The 18,912-nt window shown below is 49.3% G+C and overlaps 9 protein-coding genes across 9 annotated transcripts; 2 read left to right on the plus strand and 7 right to left on the minus strand.

Annotated features, from left to right (window-relative positions):
* Position 1: 1 nt before the first annotated feature.
* B0J16DRAFT_290560 (histone acetylation protein-domain-containing protein) lies at positions 2 to 3,132 on the minus strand. The gene is made up of 3 exons (XM_046124258.1): positions 2,993 to 3,132; positions 1,936 to 2,895; positions 2 to 1,640 (listed from the first exon to the last, which is right to left on the minus strand). Exons 1-3 carry the CDS (start codon positions 3,023 to 3,025, stop codon positions 57 to 59), a joined length of 2,577 nt encoding a protein of 858 aa, XP_045979797.1. The 5' UTR covers positions 3,026 to 3,132; the 3' UTR covers positions 2 to 56.
* Positions 3,133 to 3,522: 390 nt separating this feature from the next.
* B0J16DRAFT_416916 (uncharacterized protein) lies at positions 3,523 to 4,672 on the plus strand. The gene has a single exon (XM_046133638.1). It carries the CDS (start codon positions 3,664 to 3,666, stop codon positions 4,513 to 4,515), a length of 852 nt encoding a protein of 283 aa, XP_045979798.1. The 5' UTR covers positions 3,523 to 3,663; the 3' UTR covers positions 4,516 to 4,672.
* Positions 4,673 to 4,701: 29 nt separating this feature from the next.
* On the minus strand, positions 4,702 to 5,703 carry B0J16DRAFT_402637 (fido domain-containing protein; the record flags this gene model as incomplete). Its single annotated transcript, XM_046132667.1, has 1 exon — positions 4,702 to 5,703. One exon carries the CDS (start codon positions 5,701 to 5,703, stop codon positions 4,702 to 4,704), a length of 1,002 nt encoding a protein of 333 aa, XP_045979799.1.
* Positions 5,704 to 6,389: 686 nt separating this feature from the next.
* On the minus strand, positions 6,390 to 7,810 carry B0J16DRAFT_374293 (uncharacterized protein; the record flags this gene model as incomplete). The annotated part of the gene is made up of 3 exons (XM_046130599.1): positions 6,710 to 7,810; positions 6,553 to 6,574; positions 6,390 to 6,498 (listed from the first exon to the last, which is right to left on the minus strand). Exons 1-3 carry the CDS (start codon positions 7,620 to 7,622, stop codon positions 6,390 to 6,392), a joined length of 1,044 nt encoding a protein of 347 aa, XP_045979800.1. The 5' UTR covers positions 7,623 to 7,810.
* A 285-nt stretch (positions 7,811 to 8,095) lies between these two features.
* B0J16DRAFT_167901 (uncharacterized protein) lies at positions 8,096 to 12,670 on the minus strand. The gene is made up of 6 exons (XM_046122351.1): positions 11,555 to 12,670; positions 10,237 to 11,510; positions 10,039 to 10,192; positions 9,462 to 9,995; positions 9,177 to 9,418; positions 8,096 to 9,133 (listed from the first exon to the last, which is right to left on the minus strand). Exons 1-6 carry the CDS (start codon positions 12,285 to 12,287, stop codon positions 8,171 to 8,173), a joined length of 3,900 nt encoding a protein of 1,299 aa, XP_045979801.1. The 5' UTR covers positions 12,288 to 12,670; the 3' UTR covers positions 8,096 to 8,170.
* Positions 12,513 to 15,262, minus strand: B0J16DRAFT_167903 (uncharacterized protein). Its single transcript, XM_046122352.1, has 5 exons — positions 14,803 to 15,262; positions 14,338 to 14,754; positions 13,153 to 14,292; positions 12,654 to 13,109; positions 12,513 to 12,587 (listed from the first exon to the last, which is right to left on the minus strand). The coding sequence occupies exons 1-4, from the start codon at positions 15,035 to 15,037 to the stop codon at positions 12,805 to 12,807; spliced, it is 2,097 nt and encodes a 698-aa protein (XP_045979802.1). The 5' UTR covers positions 15,038 to 15,262; the 3' UTR covers positions 12,513 to 12,587; positions 12,654 to 12,804.
* A 204-nt stretch (positions 15,263 to 15,466) lies between these two features.
* On the minus strand, positions 15,467 to 16,482 carry B0J16DRAFT_290563 (ribosomal L27 protein-domain-containing protein). The gene is made up of 2 exons (XM_046124259.1): positions 16,241 to 16,482; positions 15,467 to 16,195 (listed from the first exon to the last, which is right to left on the minus strand). The coding sequence occupies exons 1-2, from the start codon at positions 16,446 to 16,448 to the stop codon at positions 15,594 to 15,596; spliced, it is 810 nt and encodes a 269-aa protein (XP_045979803.1). The 5' UTR covers positions 16,449 to 16,482; the 3' UTR covers positions 15,467 to 15,593.
* Positions 16,483 to 16,654: 172 nt separating this feature from the next.
* Positions 16,655 to 17,063, plus strand: B0J16DRAFT_322716 (uncharacterized protein; the record flags this gene model as incomplete). Its single annotated transcript, XM_046125727.1, has 2 exons — positions 16,655 to 16,826; positions 16,870 to 17,063. The coding sequence occupies 2 exons, from the start codon at positions 16,655 to 16,657 to the stop codon at positions 17,061 to 17,063; spliced, it is 366 nt and encodes a 121-aa protein (XP_045979804.1).
* A 49-nt stretch (positions 17,064 to 17,112) lies between these two features.
* Positions 17,113 to 18,566, minus strand: B0J16DRAFT_346497 (uncharacterized protein). Its single transcript, XM_046128452.1, has 2 exons — positions 18,144 to 18,566; positions 17,113 to 18,093 (listed from the first exon to the last, which is right to left on the minus strand). Exons 1-2 carry the CDS (start codon positions 18,208 to 18,210, stop codon positions 17,381 to 17,383), a joined length of 780 nt encoding a protein of 259 aa, XP_045979805.1. The 5' UTR covers positions 18,211 to 18,566; the 3' UTR covers positions 17,113 to 17,380.
* Between the last annotated feature and the right edge of the window lie 346 nt (positions 18,567 to 18,912).

The following is an 18,912-nucleotide window of genomic DNA, read 5'->3' on the forward strand; positions in this document are numbered from 1 at the left end:
TCAAAACTCCGGCTCAAACAACATGCCCACCATTACCCAAACACTATATATAAAGTTTAATCCTTGGACTTCTTTCTGATAAGACCCGTTGGAAGTACATTAACTTCGCTTTTGGACTCCTCCTTTGGCTTCTTTTTGACCAAACCAGCACTAAGGACATTAACTTTGCTCTGGTTATCGTCAATCGTTGAATCAGTGCGCTTTCTCTTGACAAGACCAGTCAGGTTGTTCACTCCAGTATCACTATTTGAGACTGAGGCGACTGGCGTCTCTCGTGTGCCAGAAATGACAACTCCCCATTTACTACCGCCTCCGCTTTCGTTCAACCAGCGGCGAGTACTACCCACTGCTTTGTTGAGTGTAGCAAAGTCGAGATGTAGTAATAATTCTACAATACGCTTGTAGGTTGCCTCGTCGACGATCTTTTCACCACGTCCCTGAGGTGTCCATGAATAATATTTTGTATTGGCGGGGCCGTCGAGCAGGTAATTATGCTTTGCTCGCTTGACACGAGGATTTCGAGCAATGATTGGGCCTTTCAGTGTCTTCTTCGCCTTCTTTTTGACCTTCGAGTCTTTCTTGTCTTTCTTATCTTTCTTGTCTTTTGAGGGGAAAAGCTTTCGGGGCGTTGTTGTCGGTGTGATCTGCACGATACGCTGCTTCTTTGGTGTTTCCGGAGGAGCTGTTGATTGAGAATCATCGAGCTTGGGGGCCGGTTCTTGATCGTCAAAGACAAGCCAGATGAAACCTGTCATACGGCCACTGGAACACTCTTGTCGATACGCCATCATTTCCCAGAACATGGCCAACGTCTTGACGCTCTTCCAACTAGCCTGTTTCTTCATCGCTTGCGAGCCTCCAGCTTCCTCATCTAATTCATCTCGGAACCGGGACTTTGGATCGTCAGGGAAGTGGGGGATCAGACATCGTGGTGGTACCCAGTCAAATTCACGGTAGTAATGCGATATGCGTTCTAGAGGGTGGGTAAACTCCCATGCAGAATCTGTCTTTCGCGGTGTGAGGGCTCGAGTCTCGTTTGTTTCTAGTCCGGGAACGACGATGTAACCCGTTGCGCTCTTCCATGGTGCTTCTGTGGTTTTAGGCGCTGGGCCGAGGAGGGGATCGAGCACGCGACACCACCATTTGATAAGGCCACGATCGTCGAGGACGTGCTTGCCCTTGTTGTCGATGCTACCAGGGAAGAGATACTGATCTTGAGCTCGCGCAAATAAATTGACGACGAATTGTATATCATTTCTTCTTCGCTTCTCGACCAGGTATCCGACAAATGTAGCGCATATCTCGCGGATAGGACTCGGTGTTCCCTTAGGGAGGTTGAGAAGGGTGAGATAGCCAGTCGAGTCTGCTTTGGAGACGAATAGCGTAGTTGATCGGGCTGTTGTATATATAAAGACTTCAATTCCAAGGACTAGAACTTGCTTCCCTGGTTCATCGGGTGCAATGATTGAAACGGCGAGGAAATGGTTCTCGCAATATGTTCTTTCAGGACGCTCGTTCGGCGGCGGCGAGTAGAGAGGGTCTGTTTTCGTAGGAGGCGTTGAAATATGAAATGTCGTAAAATCGTGACCTTTGGGGAGAACGGACGCTAGACGAGCGCCTAGATCATTAGTGTTGGCCATCTTGAATGATGGAATTGGAACTTGAGATGATGAGCATTGTTGGATCAAGCTCCCATGTTTGGGAGGTGTAAGCTCCAGAGCTTTAGTGGTCGCTGGGGCAGCGGTGGGGTGAGATCCACAGGGGTCTTGCAGGGGTCGAGTCTGGGCTCATCATGACTCCTCCATGATCAACTTTCGTCAAACTATCATAAACAAAAATATCCAATTCCAATCGCTATTAAAATCCAATCCCTTCTATCGAATTAGCTACCCCCATCTCTGAAGGTCTAGGGTGATCATTCCGCCAACTTCCAACAGCCATGGCAACATGCAATAGGTTCCATCGTGGTCCATCCGCAAAGCAAACAAATTCTTGTATCATCATCTCAACCAGTGGACTATACTTTTCCAAAACAGCTTCTGATCCTCGTCCCTCGATTAAAGCTTGAAGCTCATCAACTTCGGATGGCTCGAGATACTTCATCAAGTGTTGCTCCACCTCTCGCGGCGTCTTCCACCATTCCGGCCCCTGTCCTTTATCGGCGAGCTCCCGATCCATCCTCTTGCGCAGGTCGGGAAGCACGGATCTGTAGATCATTTCTGTTCCAGAGTGGGGTGCTTCGATAAACCCTTTGTGCTTGTACTCAAGACGAGCCAACGCCAAAGAGAGCATGAATCTTCGGTCGTTGAGATGTTTGGTGTGGTTAAAGAGTCTGTCCATGGGGTTCATGTCGGGTGGGCAAGGTCTTCCCAGCATGTTGAGCTTGTAAGTCTCCCATAGCGATACTGTGTTGCGAGTGCATGCCCAGTATAGAGTTCCCGCGAAGGTGTAGAGGCCATCTCCGAGATACCTACGGGCATCTGATGGGGCTTCAAAGATGCGAGCCAAGCGGTCTGTTGAGGTCCACAATTGCTGTTCCAGACTCAAGCGAGGGGTGGTGGTTTTATCAAGTGCTTGTGTGTGTAAATGGATGTCAGAGGATAGTAGTCCAGAGATGTACGAGGATCTCTCAGCGGTGATAGGATCCGAAGTTTCCGAAGAGCTGGAGGTAGATGTCTGGACATTTAAATCTTCGGCTTCTTCTCCGATAGTTTCTCTTGCCTCTGCAAGTGCAGTCTCGAGTTCTTGATCTTTTCCACCACGTTTCTGAGCGAGCTTCTCTATCCTCTTGAGAGCGTTCCTCAGCCTTTGGTTCTCATCTTTCAAAGTATTAAACTTGGACGCATGCCTCTTTCGATACTCGCGCTGCGCAACTCTGCTGCGCTCTCGCTTTGGCTGTCTCTCCATATTAGTTGATGCCTCAATGTTGATTGAGATGCAAATGTATATGGAATTCAATGCTTGGTAATCCACAGAACAAGGGTCCACCTACGTCTGAACGATCTTCATTGCTTGGCGGTGACATTGAGAATCGGGGAACCGAACTAGAGCACAGGGCTACGAGAGCGAACTCGGAATACGAGAAATGAACGATGACGGAGGTTGCTATGTAAGTGATAACGTTGCTGACCGAGTATGGAGGATTGAATAACGTTATCAATCGTTATGGTGGGGCAAGCCTTGATACTCCATACGGAGTAGGCGTACGGATTAACAAGCAAGTATTGGTCAGTCTACGACCCTTGTCAGCTTAGTCCTCATCGTGTACTTGACTTACATAGAGTAGAAGGGCATACTATGTAGCTTCAAGAGCTATAATCGCGATATCAAGGAATTGTAAGGCAACAAAGTGCATACTTGCGATCCCTGGCAAAGGCAGGTGCAATATCTTGGTTCGATTGTAGGGTATCCAGTCTATGGTATCGAAACCCTGTCTCTAAGTCGGACCCCAGACTCACAGCTGTTGATCCGATGGTCCTTGTCAACGTGATATAACGTTGTAACTCAGACAAACTTCCGCATGCAAGCCTCAAGCGACGAGGATATTGAGGGAGTTGAGCAAATCTATATGAAGCAGGCCACTATATAAGAACAACAAGATGGCATACAAAACCCCATCACTAACAACTTGCCTCAAACACACAAGTCAACCCGCTCATCAAGATGCCATCTTCGGTCCACAAAACGACATATCCAGCTATTTCCCCCCTTCTTCCCAAGCTCTCTACCAAGGGAAAGAATGCTCTCATCACGGGCGGAGGCTCTGGAATCGGCGCCAGTATTGCGAAATCCTTTGCAAAGTCAGGCATCACCAATTTAGCTCTTCTCGGTCGCACAGGCAAGACTCTCCTCGCCACCAAGGTCGAATTAGAGAAGGATTATCCCCAGACCAAAGTCTGGACGTATACCGTTGATATAGCCAATGCTGAATTAACTCGATATGCCTTGGATGCGTACGCAAAGGCAGTCAATGGTAAGATTGACATCCTCATCGCCAATGCAGGATACATGCCCAAGAAAGAGCGCATCACTCTAGCGGATCCAGACGACTGGTGGAGTGGTTTCGAAATCAACACAAAGGGAAATTTTAACCTCCTGAGAGCATTCGATCCTCTTGCAGCCCCTGGAGCAAGAGTGATTCACGTCTCGAGCCGTTCCACATACATGGAGTTCCTGGAAGGCTTTTCGGCATATCGAGCATCGAAGCTGGCGGCTTACAAGCTCTTTTCCTGGTATTCAAACGAGAATCCGGAAAAGGTGGTTCATCAATTTGACCCGGGTTTCGTTTTCGATACCGGTATGACTGGTCCTTTTGAGGCTCTGATCAAGGAACAGGGGATCGTGGGGGATGATGTTGAACTTGCAAGTGACTTTGCGGTTTGGCTGGCGAGCGACGAGGCGAACTTTTTGAGCGGTCGCTTCGTTGAATGTACTTGGGATATTGAGGACATTAAGGCAGCTAAGGAGGAACTGAAGACATCGTGGAATAAGTGGACTATTGGGTTGTTGGATTAGGAGTGGAATAAGTAAGTGTGGAACTCACCACCTCACAGACTGGCTCCAGGATATTAGGGGAATTGGCAACCGGAAGCCTAAGAGACGAAATAAGAGACGAAATAATTGACTCGCCTTATGCCAGCTTAGACCAGCACTTAGGCTACTTTATTTTTAGCACACTATGCTTAGAAGATCGTCTTTCTGTTACGTACCTGACTGGCCTCTACTCCAAGACTGTCCGAGTTGATGCATCTCCCTCATAGTTTCCAGAGCATGCTTCAAAATAAAAGACGCAAGGCCTATCCAGTTCCTCGGCCTGAACTCCTTTGGTAAACCTTCCAGTTCGAGTACATCGCACACACCCTCTTTTAGTAATGCGTCCATAACAAGATCCTTATACTCAGTTCGGCCGTTCTCGTCTTGCCCGAAAGGAACGAGACAGAGTGTAAATTTGAAAAGGATCGCGTTGAGGATCAATCGAGATATGCGACCGTTCCCACACTCAAAAGGATGGATATAGATGAAGGTATGACTGTACTTGGCAGCGAGCGCGATGGGGTCGATCTGGCCGCTCTCTATAGCTTGCAGTACCTCTTCGTTGTAGTCTCTCACCATCTGTCGCATCGCTGAAGGAACCTTGTCCTTGTGCATAAACTGATAAGAACTTGTTCGCGCAGGTCCTCGTCGGTATTTGCCGCTGAATTCAGTCCATGGTGTGCCATCCTCCATATCGATCCCACAGGTTAGTACCGCGTGTGTATTCCGTATCAGATCTTCAGAAAGACCATTCCCTTTGCCAATTTCACCAAAGATATAACCTGCAGCTTTGGCGTGGTGGGTGATCTCTCTCTGACTCCTGACGGAGTCAAAGTAGAGCAATAACTCACTCGCTGGCCAACCTCCAAAAACGTGTTGACAAAGTCCAAGTGTCAGGCTAAGATCTGCTCCGACGTTTTCGATCATGTTGGACGACCACACGAGTTGATAGATCTTCTGCCTATAGTATTGGGAGAATACTGTTCCCGACTCAACATTCCGTTCGGATAGGAGGGAAGAGAACTCTTGGAAAAGCCTGTAGGGATCTTCTTCTGGATTTCCTTCTGCTTTGTTGCAATCGTAGGAACCATCATCCATTACGATATTTGGAGGAACGGTGACTTGAGTTGGCCGGTCGGCAGGAGGGCGGACGCCATGATTAGAAGACATCGTGGAAGTGAGAAGTTCTGCATGGTGTCAGTCCAGGCCATGATATATTGACAGAAGGTTGGCAGAAGAATTGGTCGCAGAAAGCATAAGAGACGAAATAATTTCGTCGTCTTATGCTAACTTAGACCAGCACTTAGGCTACATCATTTTGGCAGCTCAAGCCTTAGATCATACTCCTGCTGTTACTCACCAGATTGGACGGATTATATCACCTGTTGGACTGTCGGTATCGAAGTCCTCTGGCGTGGGGAAATGTGAGGATGAGAGAGAATCAGCGACTGATGTGGCAGAGCCATACTTGTACAATCTTTTCCCAAAGTATATTGGGTACGTTTAAGCTTTGCGATGCAGACATCGAGTCTTTCAAGGATTTCAGGTGTTAATTGGGTTTGACTTTGGAATCCATCAGGATATTTTCAGGATACATTAGAAGAAATGGCTGCAGAGAGCATAAGACGAAAGAGTTGCTCACTTTATGCGACTTTAGACCGACCCTTGGGCTATTTATCTCTGGCGACTTGAGGTTTAGAAGAGAGTTCTTCTGTTATGCCGTAGATAATCTTGGGATGCATATTGAGTTTTGGTGCGTGGGTAAATACCCTTGTTGCTGAAGATGTTGTGTATGAATCAGGGAATTCGGTGGGGGAGAGAAGATGAAAGAGACGGAGCCGGGTGCCGAGGCCAGTCTATTGTGCCTGCCTTAAATCATCCTCAACACCTCGAGGAAGGTGCCAATCTTGCCAATACCATGAACTTCCGTTAAAGAAGGCGCGCGTTGAGCCGCTGGGCATCAACCTAAAGAGTCTAGTATTATCCGGTGATCATACAGGATAATCGTTGGGAACATACGTGGCTGAATCTTGATAACATACTAGGTATTGAATCTTCTATTCTATTATAACTAACATCGGACAGAATTTCAATACACCCTTTTGGCTCAGCCACGGATCCTCAACCACTTTGATGCCCGTTGACAGCGTGTTCAACCCCTTCGAAGTCTACGCACTGCCAATCAGAAGTCTGGTTTTGGGTGGCGGCAGAATCCTAGGGGCCTTCAATACGACCGAGGCGAGAATAGATCTGGGGCCACTTCGAGTCCAAGGCCGCCCAGCAGTTTTTGGAGCGTCGGTGGCACGAGAAACAAGCGCAGAAGCCAAAGCCCTCGCAACAATAGGGGCTAGAGAAACAACAGGCAAAGGGGCCAAAGATGGCATAGGGGCGGTGTAGGGTTGATGGGCAATCTTGGGTGCAGGAAGCATGACAGGAATAGACAAGACAGTCGGAAGAGGAGCGCCTGATGGGATTCTGGCGAGCCGCGGGATCTTTGCAGTTTCGGGAACATGCGTAGTTCTTGGAATGGACCGAAGTTTGGGAGCGTTTGCAACTTTTGGAGTAGAGCGCACTCTTGGAGCGAGTACTACAACAGCAGTTGTTCGAACAAGTGGAGCATTGGCGACAGTAGGAGTGACCTCGACCTTGGGAGCTTCAAGAGTCCTCGAGACCTGACGAGATCGAGGTGTAACCCCGACCTGAGAAACTTGGCGTGAACGAGGCGATGGCATGACGAGTGGGCTCTCAGGGATAGCAGACAGCATTCGAGCTGGAGTCTCCGGACTGCCAGGGGTTCTAGGAGCAGCAGGGCCAGCCTTTACAGGATCACCATCGTGGCTATCCCTTGCTGCGCTGGGAGTCACAGGGCGATTGAGTGTTGTGTTTGACCCTTGACGACGAAGAGAAGTATTGGAGCCTCGCCGATTCAAAGTTGGCGTTGTAGGACGACGACCGAAGGTTGGTGTCGTGGGTCGATTGCGAGTCGGAGTACCGGGCCTCTCAGGCTGTGTCTTACGAATGGGACTCGTTCTTCGTTCAGAAGACTTTGTGCCCATGGCATAACGAGGAGAAGCTGGGACGTCGGCCATGGTTGCAGCAGTTCTGACGGGACCGAGTCAATAGAAAACTACAGAAACAAGAACCCAGCGCTTTCTTTAATAGCTACGGAATAAACACTCAGCATGCGGCATTATATCCTCCTGCACGAATTCGCCAACTCATCTTCTTTCATCCTTGATCCCTCTCCATGCAGAAAGAGTTTCAGCTGAACTCGGAGTCTACCGCCAAGCAAGAGAAAACAACATATGCTGGGAAAGACCGGGTAATCGTGAGATTTGCTTTTGATGTATGAAGCTGCTCACATCATTCGCAGCTGATGCGTCGACTGGGATTAACCATGCTTAGCTCCCTGATGTTGTGCAGATCTAGCTTGTCTGGGGTATCCTTGTCAAGATCTTAAGTTTAGGATACCGATTCATCTTTCCAACACCAGCAAACAGCCCAGTTTCCAACAGTCACTCGGCGAGCCGTGACAACGATGGACACTTCGAGTGACCCGGAATCGACAAAAAATCTTCGCTATTTCCTCGTATATCTGTCCTGGTCATATAAATACAAAACACATCGTCGGTGTATACTACTTCATCTTCGCTCTCCAACTCCCTTTACCTCCAATAGTCGTCTTCTTGTTCTTCTCAGGCACTGTATATCCTCTATCCCTCTCTAACCTATGTCTTTCCCAAAAGTCACTCATCTCTTCTCTCAACATCCCTTTCTTGCCTCTAGAATCCCTCTCCTCTCTTTGTCTTTCATCACGCTGAGGCAGCATCTCTGCTATGCCTGAAACAACAGGCTTGCACATCGTTCTCCAAACCCAAGACATAACGCGGCGGTATAAACGAACGAGCCACTTAACAGCAAGTCTGGCTCGTGTGCTCCAGGCTGCGACAAGTGAAATGACGATGAGAGCGAAACTCGATGGAAGGGAAATTGTGCCGATGGTCTTGAGACTCAGATTATTCTCGCCACCCCACTCATGAGTGTTCATACCGAATAGACCGGTGAAGAAGGTCAAAGGCAGGAAGATGACTGTAAAAGTGGTGAAGATCATTACGCTGCGACTTTGCGCACTTGCGAGATCAGCATGAAGTCTACTCAGCCGTACCTCGTCAACCTGAGCTTGTCGTTGGACCATCTGGAGGAGTTTGTCATAGTCGTCTCTCGTACTGCGGACCCTCTCAATCATCTCTTGGCCTTGTTGCCCATACTCGGATAGCTTCTTGAGAGCTTCGCTAAGGAAAACCCTGCCGTTTATGGTGCGGTCGCGAAGTTCAGGGCGAGCATATGTAGAAAGCATTGAGCTGACGACTTTGGATTGTCTTTCGAAAAGGTGCACTAGAATTAGGAGTTCATCCTCGATATCTCGTAGTTCTAGAAGTGCAGACGTATTATCGCGGTTGTCTTCTTCCGCTCGACGACCTTCGGCCTTGTGTCGTGCTCGGATGGATCGGGCTTTGTTCTCGACTGGTTCATACGCAGAAGCCTTGTCGCGGAATCCTTCAGAACGGAATTCTTTGAGCGAATTCGTGAGTTTTTCGGTCTACCTAGTCAGTAAAAATCGCACAGAGACACGAAAGACTTACAAGAACGCTGATGGCTTCTTCGAAAATTCGGAATACTTCGAGATCGGGGTGGGATGCTCGGTCGAGGAGTACAGTCACTGCATGCAATACTGCCAGAGCTGCTAGATCCAATGCATTCTCACACTGCCGGGTGAGATCGACGTTGACTTCATTAAAGATGCTGTCGCGAAGATCTGCCTGTTGGTATAGAGGGCCTTCGATGGCATCTCCTTCGCGCTTGGGGAAGAAGGATAGCAGTGTGTCTGCAAGGTCAGCACGCGCTCACAATCAGAAGGACAAACATACGCGAGTCAATAGCCCACAACCATAGTTGGTCAACCATCAGCACATTTCCGTTGAGTATAGATTCCTCTGGGTCATCATCATGATCCCCGTTGCTACTCGTCTTGGATCCCCGACTTCCACTGCCGCTACTTCCAGAGCTACTATTCGACACTTGTCCATGAAATCCAGGGCCCAATCCAGGAGCGAAGGTCCGTTCTTTGGTCAGCTTATAGAGCATCTGGTCATCGTCTCGCGACCTTGTATCTCTTAAAGAAGGATACCCGTATTGATCCAGGGTTCGTCGGCAATTGAGAGGCGGATCATGGCCTAGAAACTCCCAAATAACCTGCGCCTCGAGAGAGTCGGATTTAGCAACAGATTCAGGTACAGGTCGGGCTCTTCCGTGGTTTAATCGCTGAAGAATTAGTTCACGCCGGCGGATTAGTCGCTTATACGAATCGAAGTGAAGGTACGGTAGGAACAGGCACGTATAGATCCCGCCGTCGGATCTGGGTGACAGTGAAGTTTGCTTCGAGCTTCGAGCTCGAGGAGACACTAAAAGGTCAGCATGAAAATTGTGAAGGAGCAAGATACGTACGGTGACGGGGAGCCGAGAAGTAACAACCTGGCTTGGCAAAGTAGGCATAATGTTGAGAGTGTCGTCCGCGGGAATGCCTTGTCGCCCAAAAGTCATTGTTAAACAAAGGGGCATAGTTGCGATGGTTCGATATTTGTAGCGTCTCGAATATTTTCTACCCAGGTTAGTACAATATCTTCCCAGAACAAGGGCTCTTACCGTAACCCAGCTTGGATTGTTATATGCCAGATGCACCCATATGAACTTTCTCGCTTCAACCTGAGGTTTCAAAAACGCAACAGGAACTTCATCAACGATGACAGTTTCGGCCACTTTCTTCTCCCCATCCTCGACAACCTTTCGAATTGCCACTATAGCTTCTGGTAGCTTAGGCGATGCTTCGATATCGTCGTCGTCGCTAAAACCCTCAATGGTACTTCGACTTCGTGGCGAAAATGGTGGAAAGTCTCGATATTCGTACTGAGAAGCTTGAGTGCCCAGGCTGGCAGATCTGCTAAGGGCTCGGTCCATTCGACCACGAGGAGGTGGGGATAACCGATCAACTGCGAGATCCTGGTCGAAGTTGGCGCGTATAAGAGGAGACGGTGGTTGCATTGGGGTTGAGTAATGTGTTGGCGGTGATATTGCTACTGGCGACAATGGTGTGATGGGAATTCTCGAGACCGCTTGAGGTGCTGACTCTGCTCTCGTCTTGTTGGCGTCGAGGGGCCGGATAATAGGTGAAGCTGGAGGAGACGCACGGAACGATCCATCCTGCGAGATACCGAGAGCATTGTTGCCCGTGTCATCAGCAGCAGTCTTGTCAACCCTCTCTGTCGGTAACCTAGCTGTTTTACCCCTCGCCCTCAAGAATCGTCCTTCGTCAACCGCCTCAACTTCATTCAGCCGCTCAGCCAAACACTCCTCAGGACCTTTTCTTAGGAACTCCCGCAATGGCAACCTTGTAGACCAAGCTCGAATAATCGCCGGGTTCAATGGATCTGGTGCATCCTCGAAAAATCCATGGATCTCGATGTTGACCTTTTGTTCGAGATCCAGAGACCAGTTACCATCCTCGCGAGAGTACTCGTCCGCTCGACCGATGAGTGCGGACAATTGCTTCAGAAACAAACGCATCGTATGGGCATTGTGCCTCCCAAATGATGCAATATTTGCATGGTCGCTTTGAAGTGGAAGAATTGTCTCCTGTCGCATGCCGAGGATGGCAGACTTAATGGATGTCAGGGGTGCAGTAAAGTAAACATCACCATTGGTCCCAGCTAGTCGAGAGTCGATGGTCTCGTATAGTGTCCAGATGCGGAAGTCGTGTGCAATCGATTTGAAGTTGTCGTCGAGTTGAAGAAGGAGAGTGTTTCCCACGCGGAGGTCATCGGTAATTGAGCATGGCAGAGGAGCTGATAGTTGAAGTAGATTCTGGATGCCAGTTGATAGACTCGGCATCGCAAAGTAACTGGATCCTTGATGAGGAGTGCCTGAATTGTTAGTATGGCAGATACCTGGAGCAAAACTCACTCACCAAAGAACGCAATGCCATAGCACTGCCTGTAGATATCGTCATATCGAGTATCACGACTCGCCTTTGTCAGAACCATCTTGGCAATGATTCCGCCAATACTGTGTCCCACAAACACAAGCGGCCTCGTCTGGTGCTCTCGTTTTCTTAATTCCTCCAGCTCTTCCAGCAGCGCGTCTGCTAACGTACTTAACCTCGTGCCATCCACCGTAACTGGATGCTCATAGAGAAGTATCCGCGCTTGATCAGCTTCACGTCGAATGCCTTGTCTAATCCATGAAGGCGCTGGTCGATCATCTTCTGCTTGACCTTCGGCATCACGCATCGACAACGCACCAAAGAAACGACCCATTCGACCATCGCGACTCCATGTTCGAATAGAATGCGCGCCAGGGCATGGAACAGCGACAATATCGACGGTAGTTTGATCGTGAGTAAGTTCGCCCTCTGGATCAATAGTGAAGCTTCCCTTTGGCTCCTCCTTCACTACCTCCTCTTCGGTAGGCGACTCATCGATAACTTCCTCAACATCGGTTTTCTTAATGGTGTAATCATTCAGCGGCGGTAATTGACCAGGTGGACTTCCTGGGTTGACATTGATGGAATCTTTGTCGTTGCTAAGTTCTGGCTCAGTTGAGTCGAGGCCTCCTGCCACAGCCATATCTTCAGTGTAAGACGCCCTATAATTCTCCCGGCGTCTTTGCCTGGGTAGGGTCGGACGAGAGGCTTGAGACATGAGAACACAAAATTATCGGATATTTTACAATTCTACATCAGATTTTGTGCTCTGCGAGAGCTCTGTAGCAGTTTTGTTCATATTGTATGTGTACTGCTAGGCTTTCGACTATCACGCTTGAAGAGTCACACCTTGCCGCGACAGCCTCACGAGCACCGCTTTCTGCCTTGGATCAGCATTTGCTCGTGACAAAAGGCCCCAATGGTTAAAAACAGCCCTTTCCGATTTTCATATAGATTGCTGATGTGCTAAGATTGTCACTGTAGGCTGACTCTGTATTCTATAGGCGTGGGGTAATATCTGAGACAAGGTTAATCAGATGACTGTGCCACATGAACACTTCCGATGACTGATGATGAACCTAACCTCTAAAGTCCCGTAGCTAGTACCTTTCAATGATCCCAAGATAATCCCAATGTCTCGAAGAAATCCCTCCGAGTATGACGTAAATGCGACGCTCAAAACTCCTATGCCCGATATCACCAAGTAAATGCTTCTTTCCTACCGAATGCGCCGTCTACTGCAGCGAAAAGTCTCCAATAGTGGTACAGTGCACCACAGAATCCAAGTAGAGTCGATTCTCGACCTTGCAAGCTTGTCCGGGTCGAATAACAAACATGCCGTTTGGTCCGAGGTGGAAAGTGTTTTCGCCCATTGTGACCCGCACTTTGCCTGCTGCGACAGAGCACGTTCGCAATTTGTTGTCTTCGACATTCCAAGGGCTAGAATGACCAGGCTTAAGAACGATGACGTTAAAGCTGACGTCTTCAGAGACCGTGACGGGGTGATTGCTTGTGAGGTAGGAGTTGGAGAAGGCGATGTCTACCAATGTCAGTGTGAGTTGATGAAAAGTGCGTGAACTTACTGTTGGAAGAGTCATCCTTCATTCTTCCAGGGGCAACTTCCCAATCCTCCATCTCCAATTCGGCGTTGCCCATCTGGCTTTGTCCGTTGATGATTGTAGGAGTTTGCGCAGAGATTTGGGTTATGACTGCAAGCTGGTCTTTTGTGTTAGGCGTGTGCGTAGAGGAATGTCTCTTGGGTCGCTTGTTTCCATGAACAGTCTCCGTCACCGTCCCTACAATCGGTGCCTCGACCCCGTCATCAATTTCCATTGTCGTAGGCTCCTCGTCTGACGAAGATGATCTCCCTGAACCACTGCCAGTAGCTCGAACACGAGGCATAGGAAAGGGACACCAATCGCATGCGTTGGAACGTCGTTGTAAATGGCACCAATATCTGCATCCAACACAAGACTCTAGAGAAGAGAATGCCTGCTTTGCAGAAAGGCTCATTCCATTCGGGAGGGCAATGCAAGGTTGCGATAGCCTGGCAGATGGTCGGGTTGTGTTGGCTGTACATTGCTCGCTACCAGTCACCACTCTACCCGTGATGTAAGCTACCACGCAAGCATAATGGTTAATATCCAGAGTCTTCCCGGCGTGTGCATGTTTCCAACCCTCAGGGAGGTGACGCTCGCGGGTCAAACCCGCCATGAAATCGATATCCTCCCGGTGGAACGCCTCTTGACTTGGATCGAGATACTGGTGGATGTAGCTTCTGGGATCGTAATCTCTGACAGCTGGCAACGAAAGCGGAGCAGGGGGGTAGACTGGAGTTTCGTGAGAGCGAGTTGGCTTTTTCGCCAGTTGTTCTTGGGCGCGAGAGATGCGCTGTTGCTGAAAGGTGGCAAACACAGACAACCCTGGATCTACTGGGGGTGGAGCGTCAGGAGGAAGAGGGTTTCTAGAAATGATGATACCAGGCGTGTTTCCAGGACCACTCTTCTGATAGTTGCCGATCTTTGACAATGTGCCATCCCCATTGTCGTTGAAGGTAGATGAACAATGGCCAGCACCAAAGTGGCCACCAAGACCTTTCAGGTTCTTGAACAAGCGGCGACAATCTCGCACAGGACATATAAATGGAAGGGCGGGATCATCGTGCAATTTGTAGTTTGGTGGAATAGCTGCTCCGCGAGCAGAAACCATTTCACCCGAAGGGACTGCGACATGTTAGAAAGAAACCTCTACTAGGGGAGCAGACATACGAGGATACATGCTATACGGGCGATCACCCTCTGCAATGGTGATTGCAACAATGCTATCGCCAACCGCCATAGCATCTGGTGACTTAGCTGGTGTTATTTGGGCTTTTGTTGCTGGTACTGGTACTGGTACTGGAGTCGCTTTACTCGTGTACTTTTTAAGTAATTCGTTTCCAGTTGCGAAATGCATCGTCGAGTTCATTGAGTTCACTGACGAATCGTTCAATTCAGCCATTCGCCGTGCCACTTCTTCTTCCGTAAAGCGAAGTGCGCCTTCACGAGCTGTTGAATAGGACTCATTATTCTGCCTTTTCGCGGCTGAAGAGTCTGAAGAAGGTGATTCCCTCTTACGATGATGTTGAGGAGGTCTCAATGAAGACACTCCCGGTGGTCCTGTAGAAGGTCGTGATTGTGATTGCCCTGGGTAACGTCAGACACATATGCACACTTTTCCCAACACAAACTCACCCTGGTTCTTTCGTTCCCATTCTAACTGCGCGGCTTGAATTCTTGAATTAGTCGCCAACGCACCAGCTGCTGAAGACTGCGCGGCTGTAGGCTCAGCGATGTCGCTAACAATACGGGCAGGCTCTGGGTCGTTCGGCTTTGGTTTGTTAACCGCCATCCAAGATGATATGCTTGGACGCGGGAGTCTTGCAAGGTCTTCAGAAGACAGCAAAGGAGAATTCGGGTCGTCAAGCATTTGAATGGTTGATGGGTGTTAGTGAGATAAGAAGGTACGACCAAGCTTCTGTCCAAGTACGGTATAGACCCCAAGGCGGATGAAGGTAAATATGAAAGTACACCTAGTTTGAATGAAAATAATGGAAAATAAAAATAATGGAGCCCCTGTTACAGGATACAGAGGCCCTCGTAGGGGAGTTAATTGAGGTGATCGTGAATTGATTGAGTGGAGGTTGAAGACGCGCCGACGCGGTTGATTGGAGTTGTAGCGTGTGTCCGGGGGGCAATGTACCTCTCCGCATTACGCAGGCAGCAAAATACATGCTAAATGCACCACTCCTCAAAGACTGCAGGCCTCACTTACAGGTAGGTACCTACCTAGGTAAAGATTGCATATAATTCAACCACTCAACGACTTCACTTATGGCAGCTGCCTATGTAGGTAGGCTTTTAGATAAATAGCATAAACGTCCACTTGTATGCAGTGATTCAGATACAGACAATGTCTAGTTCATAATATACAATACTACACAAATCCTACATGCTTGCCTTTACTTTCAGCCCTCAATATCGGCTTATTTCTTCTTGCCAGCCTTCTTAGCAGCCTTCTTGGCCTGCTTCTTGCTAATCATCTTAACAGCCTTAATCTCACCACCACTCTCAGCCCTCTTCGCCTCAGCCTTCCTCTGACCCTCCAATTCCCTCTCACGTCTCCACCGTCTGTGTCTGAACCATTGCTTTCGCGTCCTGAATCGCTTGGTCTTGAGTCCCGTCGTCCTGGCCAGCTTTCCGATCGCCCAGTTGTCCTCACGATAACTGTAATCCTTGCGCAGCTTGAGTAATCTGTCAGGCTCACCGGCTTCGATACGGTTGACCTGGAAGGGGATTCCGGAAGGTGAGAGCTCGGGTTTGGCAGCGGCTTCTTTGATGGGGAACATGGTCATTCCGAGTTTTCGTTTGCGCTCGGCGTGCTGGGGGTATGGCAGAGTATCGTTCTTGTCGAAGACGACGCCGATGTACTTGCGGTCAGGGTGTCGTGCGGGATCGCGGTAATACTTGACGTAGCCGGTAGCCATGGAGTGGATTGTGTGATCTCGACCCATGATGCAGTTCTCGCCGGGCCACCAATGCGTTCCTCGCTGCTTGTACAGGATGTTGCCAGGAATAACGAATTGATCTACCCCGTCAGTTTAACCCCGTAACTTGGACACTTCAAACACACCTCCTGTACGCTTTGCACCCAGCTTCTTGGGAATACCCCTCTTGGGCTTCTTCTTGTAGGCTCCCTGTGACTTGACGGAGGCAAATCTGTGACCTTGAACGAGGGAATTGGCCAATTGGACACCCAGAGGAGCGGCGGGTGTAAAGGCCGGCCGGGCAAGACCAGCCACAGCAGCCAATATCGGCCGCTGTATCGTGAGGAACCTCATAGCCGGCGATTTCGTTGATATGGGCTGAGGTTAGCTGAGCTGCGATGCAATGCCTGTCCCGCAAGCAATTCTGGAGATGGAGTTTTTGCGCTTAGTCATCGATCGATCTTATCGATAAGGATTGGATGTGGACAGCATCGCATAATGGCAGGTGAGCTGTTGCAACATCTCAGAATTCAATGCAATTTGCGTTCAACTCTTTGAAAATGCGTTATATCGTCGCCTTTCTTTCTCTTTTGACTCTGGTCAATGCCCAGTTTGGTGGCTTTTTTGATCAGATGTTTGGACAACAAGGCGGCCACGGCCACGAACACCACCAAGCTCAACAGCAGAATAACCCAAGTGATGCGAACCATTACAAGCACAATTACGAGAACTGTATGTGGCGGTTATCTTATAATTATTTTTCTAACATATGTAGCTCGCTGCGATAAATACCTCTGCCCCGATACACTCGCATGCGTCCACTTCCCTCACCACTGTCCTTGCGCTTGGGAGGCTCAACAAGAAAAGTTCGAATTAGCTGAAGGACAACGCATTTGCGCATCTCGAGGTGGATTCCGTGATGGCGAAACTGCGCGAAAGATTGAACTGGCACGAAAGGGTCTACTGTGAGGTAAAACGTCCACGGCAACATCAACGATATCAACGACAGCACATACAATCAACCGGGCATGGCCCAGAAACTGTAAATCAATTCTAGGAAATGCAAACATGCTTATCTACCGTGAATGCGAAACCGAATCCATGATGTGCCCTTCTGTCTCCGATGCTCATCAACCAGAATCCTTAAAGCGAGCGAGTAATCAGATAACTGTGTACCTCTCCGCAACCTCTGCCAACGCCCTGTAATGATATCCTCAAAACTCCAGCCTAATGCCTTCCTAGCCAGTCCGCAGTCCTTGTCGTGTTTCTTCCGTTGTAGTATCCTTCTACGCAGAGCCGTTGGGTACCTGCGGTACTTGTGGCATGGGGGGCACGGTGCCGTCGTCTTCATCGTCCTCGTCTTCGGGGAGATCATCGGGGTGGCCCAGGAGCTGGGCCACATTTTTCATTTCGTAATGTCTCTTGCGGAGCTGTTCAAACTTTCGGTGCTTCTCACGCTCCTCGGGAGACATGCCTGCCAGTTCTTCTTCGGCGTCGTGGCCGATGCTGCTCTCCTCGTCGACGTGGACGCTCTTTTCGCTGCGGGGTGACGGCGCGCCCATTTCCGGGATCTCCTCTTCCGGTTCGCCCAGCGAAAGGCCCGGAATGTCATCTTCACGGCTTGGACGTGAATCCTTAAGGCGAGCACCAGCGTCCGCCAGAGGATCCTCGTCGTCGTCAGACGGGTCTTCGGCCGGGTCGTAGTGTTTGGCATAAGGAGTCTTGGGTTCGGTGATCTTCATAGTAGAGGAGCGCTCTTGCTCCGTGAGATATAGATTAGCCTCGTCCCACTTGAGGCGCTGAGACTGTTCGAGGCCGTCACCGGAGGAGCTGTGGGCGCCAGATTGTCTTCGGGATCCTGTAGGGCGAGCTCCAGAGGATGAACGGCGGTGGCCAGCGTTAATATGGGTATTGGCAATGGTGAGTTCCTTTTCACTGGAGTTGTGCTCGTGGTTCGGCGAGGTAGGGGGGGATTTCTGGTACGAGTTCTTGAGGATACCTGGATTGTAGATGTTAGATGGTGTGCAAAGTGGCATCAGATACACATACCTCGAGGTCGTTGAGGGGGGTTAGTTGGAGGCGAGTGCGCTGGGGGAGATTCAACAGCGGAAGCCATTTTGGTATGATGTGGAACAAGAGCTTGAGTTGAAAGGGTTTAACGGCAAGCCAGAGCTCAAGCTCAAGAGGCGTTGGTCTTGTGGTGAGTAATCAAGATGTTTCACGCTGGAGTTGTCTGAAGCTGGCGAACGTAAAGGTCAGAAAGTGTGTTTGCGCTTGTGATGGGAGTCGCGAGATCAGATGGAAACCTGCAGAACCCTCGTGAGCAGATCATAAAGAGGCGGGGGGAGGCCCTATAAGATCCAATGACGCAGTGGCCTGAGACCCCAGGATTTGGAGGGGTTGGTACGTACCAGGGTAGGTTACCTTAGCTCTGGGCCTGATCTTAGACTGGGCTGCGATATCACGAATTAACATGATATATATGGAGTGTTTAACTGTAACCGTTTCATTCTAACCTTTTCAGTCCGAAGGTGGTAGGACACCAACGGCATGAGACTAGACAAATTCATACAGGTATCCTCTCAGTGAGTGGCTGGCCTCACCCTACGTCATTACAAGGGTCACACAGAAACGCACAGGAAGCTGACTACGATGTCACCATGAAATCGTCATTGGCATTAATTTCACTGTATTTGTGAGTAGAAAAAGTGAATTCGAACACTGTTGAAGGCGTCTCCGAAGAAAAATGGTAAAGAAATACCTCATGCAGAATGGCGTGTCTAGATCTTTAACTCATGCCAACGTTACACCCTCATCA

This window comes from Fusarium flagelliforme (assembly GCF_020744385.1).
Source record: "Fusarium flagelliforme strain FIESC 12 MPI-CAGE-AA-0113 chromosome Unknown B0J16scaffold_6, whole genome shotgun sequence".
In the NCBI taxonomy this organism is placed as follows: Eukaryota; Fungi; Ascomycota; class Sordariomycetes; order Hypocreales; family Nectriaceae; genus Fusarium; species Fusarium flagelliforme.

Excerpts from the sequence above, each read along its gene's own strand:
- B0J16DRAFT_346497 (XM_046128452.1), bottom strand. The coding sequence starts at position 18,210 with ATGGCTTCCGCTGTTGAATCTCCCCCAGCGCACTCGCCTCCAACTAAC. Across the intron at positions 18,094-18,143 it reads CCCCCCTCAACGACCTCGAG|GTATCCTCAAGAACTCGTAC; the intron begins GTATGTGTATCT and ends TCTACAATCCAG.
- B0J16DRAFT_167903 (XM_046122352.1), bottom strand. The coding sequence starts at position 15,037 with ATGCTTGACGACCCGAATTCTCCTTTGCTGTCTTCTGAAGACCTTGCA. Across the intron at positions 14,293-14,337 it reads CCCGTATAGCATGTATCCTC|TCCCTTCGGGTGAAATGGTT; the intron begins GTATGTCTGCTC and ends AACATGTCGCAG. Across the intron at positions 13,110-13,152 it reads GAAGGATGACTCTTCCAACA|ACATCGCCTTCTCCAACTCC; the intron begins GTAAGTTCACGC and ends TGACATTGGTAG.
- B0J16DRAFT_290563 (XM_046124259.1), bottom strand. The coding sequence starts at position 16,448 with ATGAGGTTCCTCACGATACAGCGGCCGATATTGGCTGCTGTGGCTGGT. Across the intron at positions 16,196-16,240 it reads GGGTGCAAAGCGTACAGGAG|ATCAATTCGTTATTCCTGGC; the intron begins GTGTGTTTGAAG and ends CTGACGGGGTAG.
- B0J16DRAFT_167901 (XM_046122351.1), bottom strand. The coding sequence starts at position 12,287 with ATGTCTCAAGCCTCTCGTCCGACCCTACCCAGGCAAAGACGCCGGGAG. Across the intron at positions 9,996-10,038 it reads CTTCTCGGCTCCCCGTCACC|TGTCTCCTCGAGCTCGAAGC; the intron begins GTACGTATCTTG and ends CTGACCTTTTAG. Across the intron at positions 9,134-9,176 it reads AAGAAGCCATCAGCGTTCTT|ACCGAAAAACTCACGAATTC; the intron begins GTAAGTCTTTCG and ends CTGACTAGGTAG.
- B0J16DRAFT_416916 (XM_046133638.1), top strand. The coding sequence starts at position 3,664 with ATGCCATCTTCGGTCCACAAAACGACATATCCAGCTATTTCCCCCCTT.
- B0J16DRAFT_290560 (XM_046124258.1), bottom strand. The coding sequence starts at position 3,025 with ATGTCACCGCCAAGCAATGAAGATCGTTCAGAC. Across the intron at positions 2,896-2,992 it reads GCAATGAAGATCGTTCAGAC|CCAAAGCGAGAGCGCAGCAG; the intron begins GTAGGTGGACCC and ends ATGGAGAGACAG. Across the intron at positions 1,641-1,935 it reads TATTGCATGTTGCCATGGCT|ATGGCCAACACTAATGATCT; the intron begins GTTGGAAGTTGG and ends CCATCATTCAAG.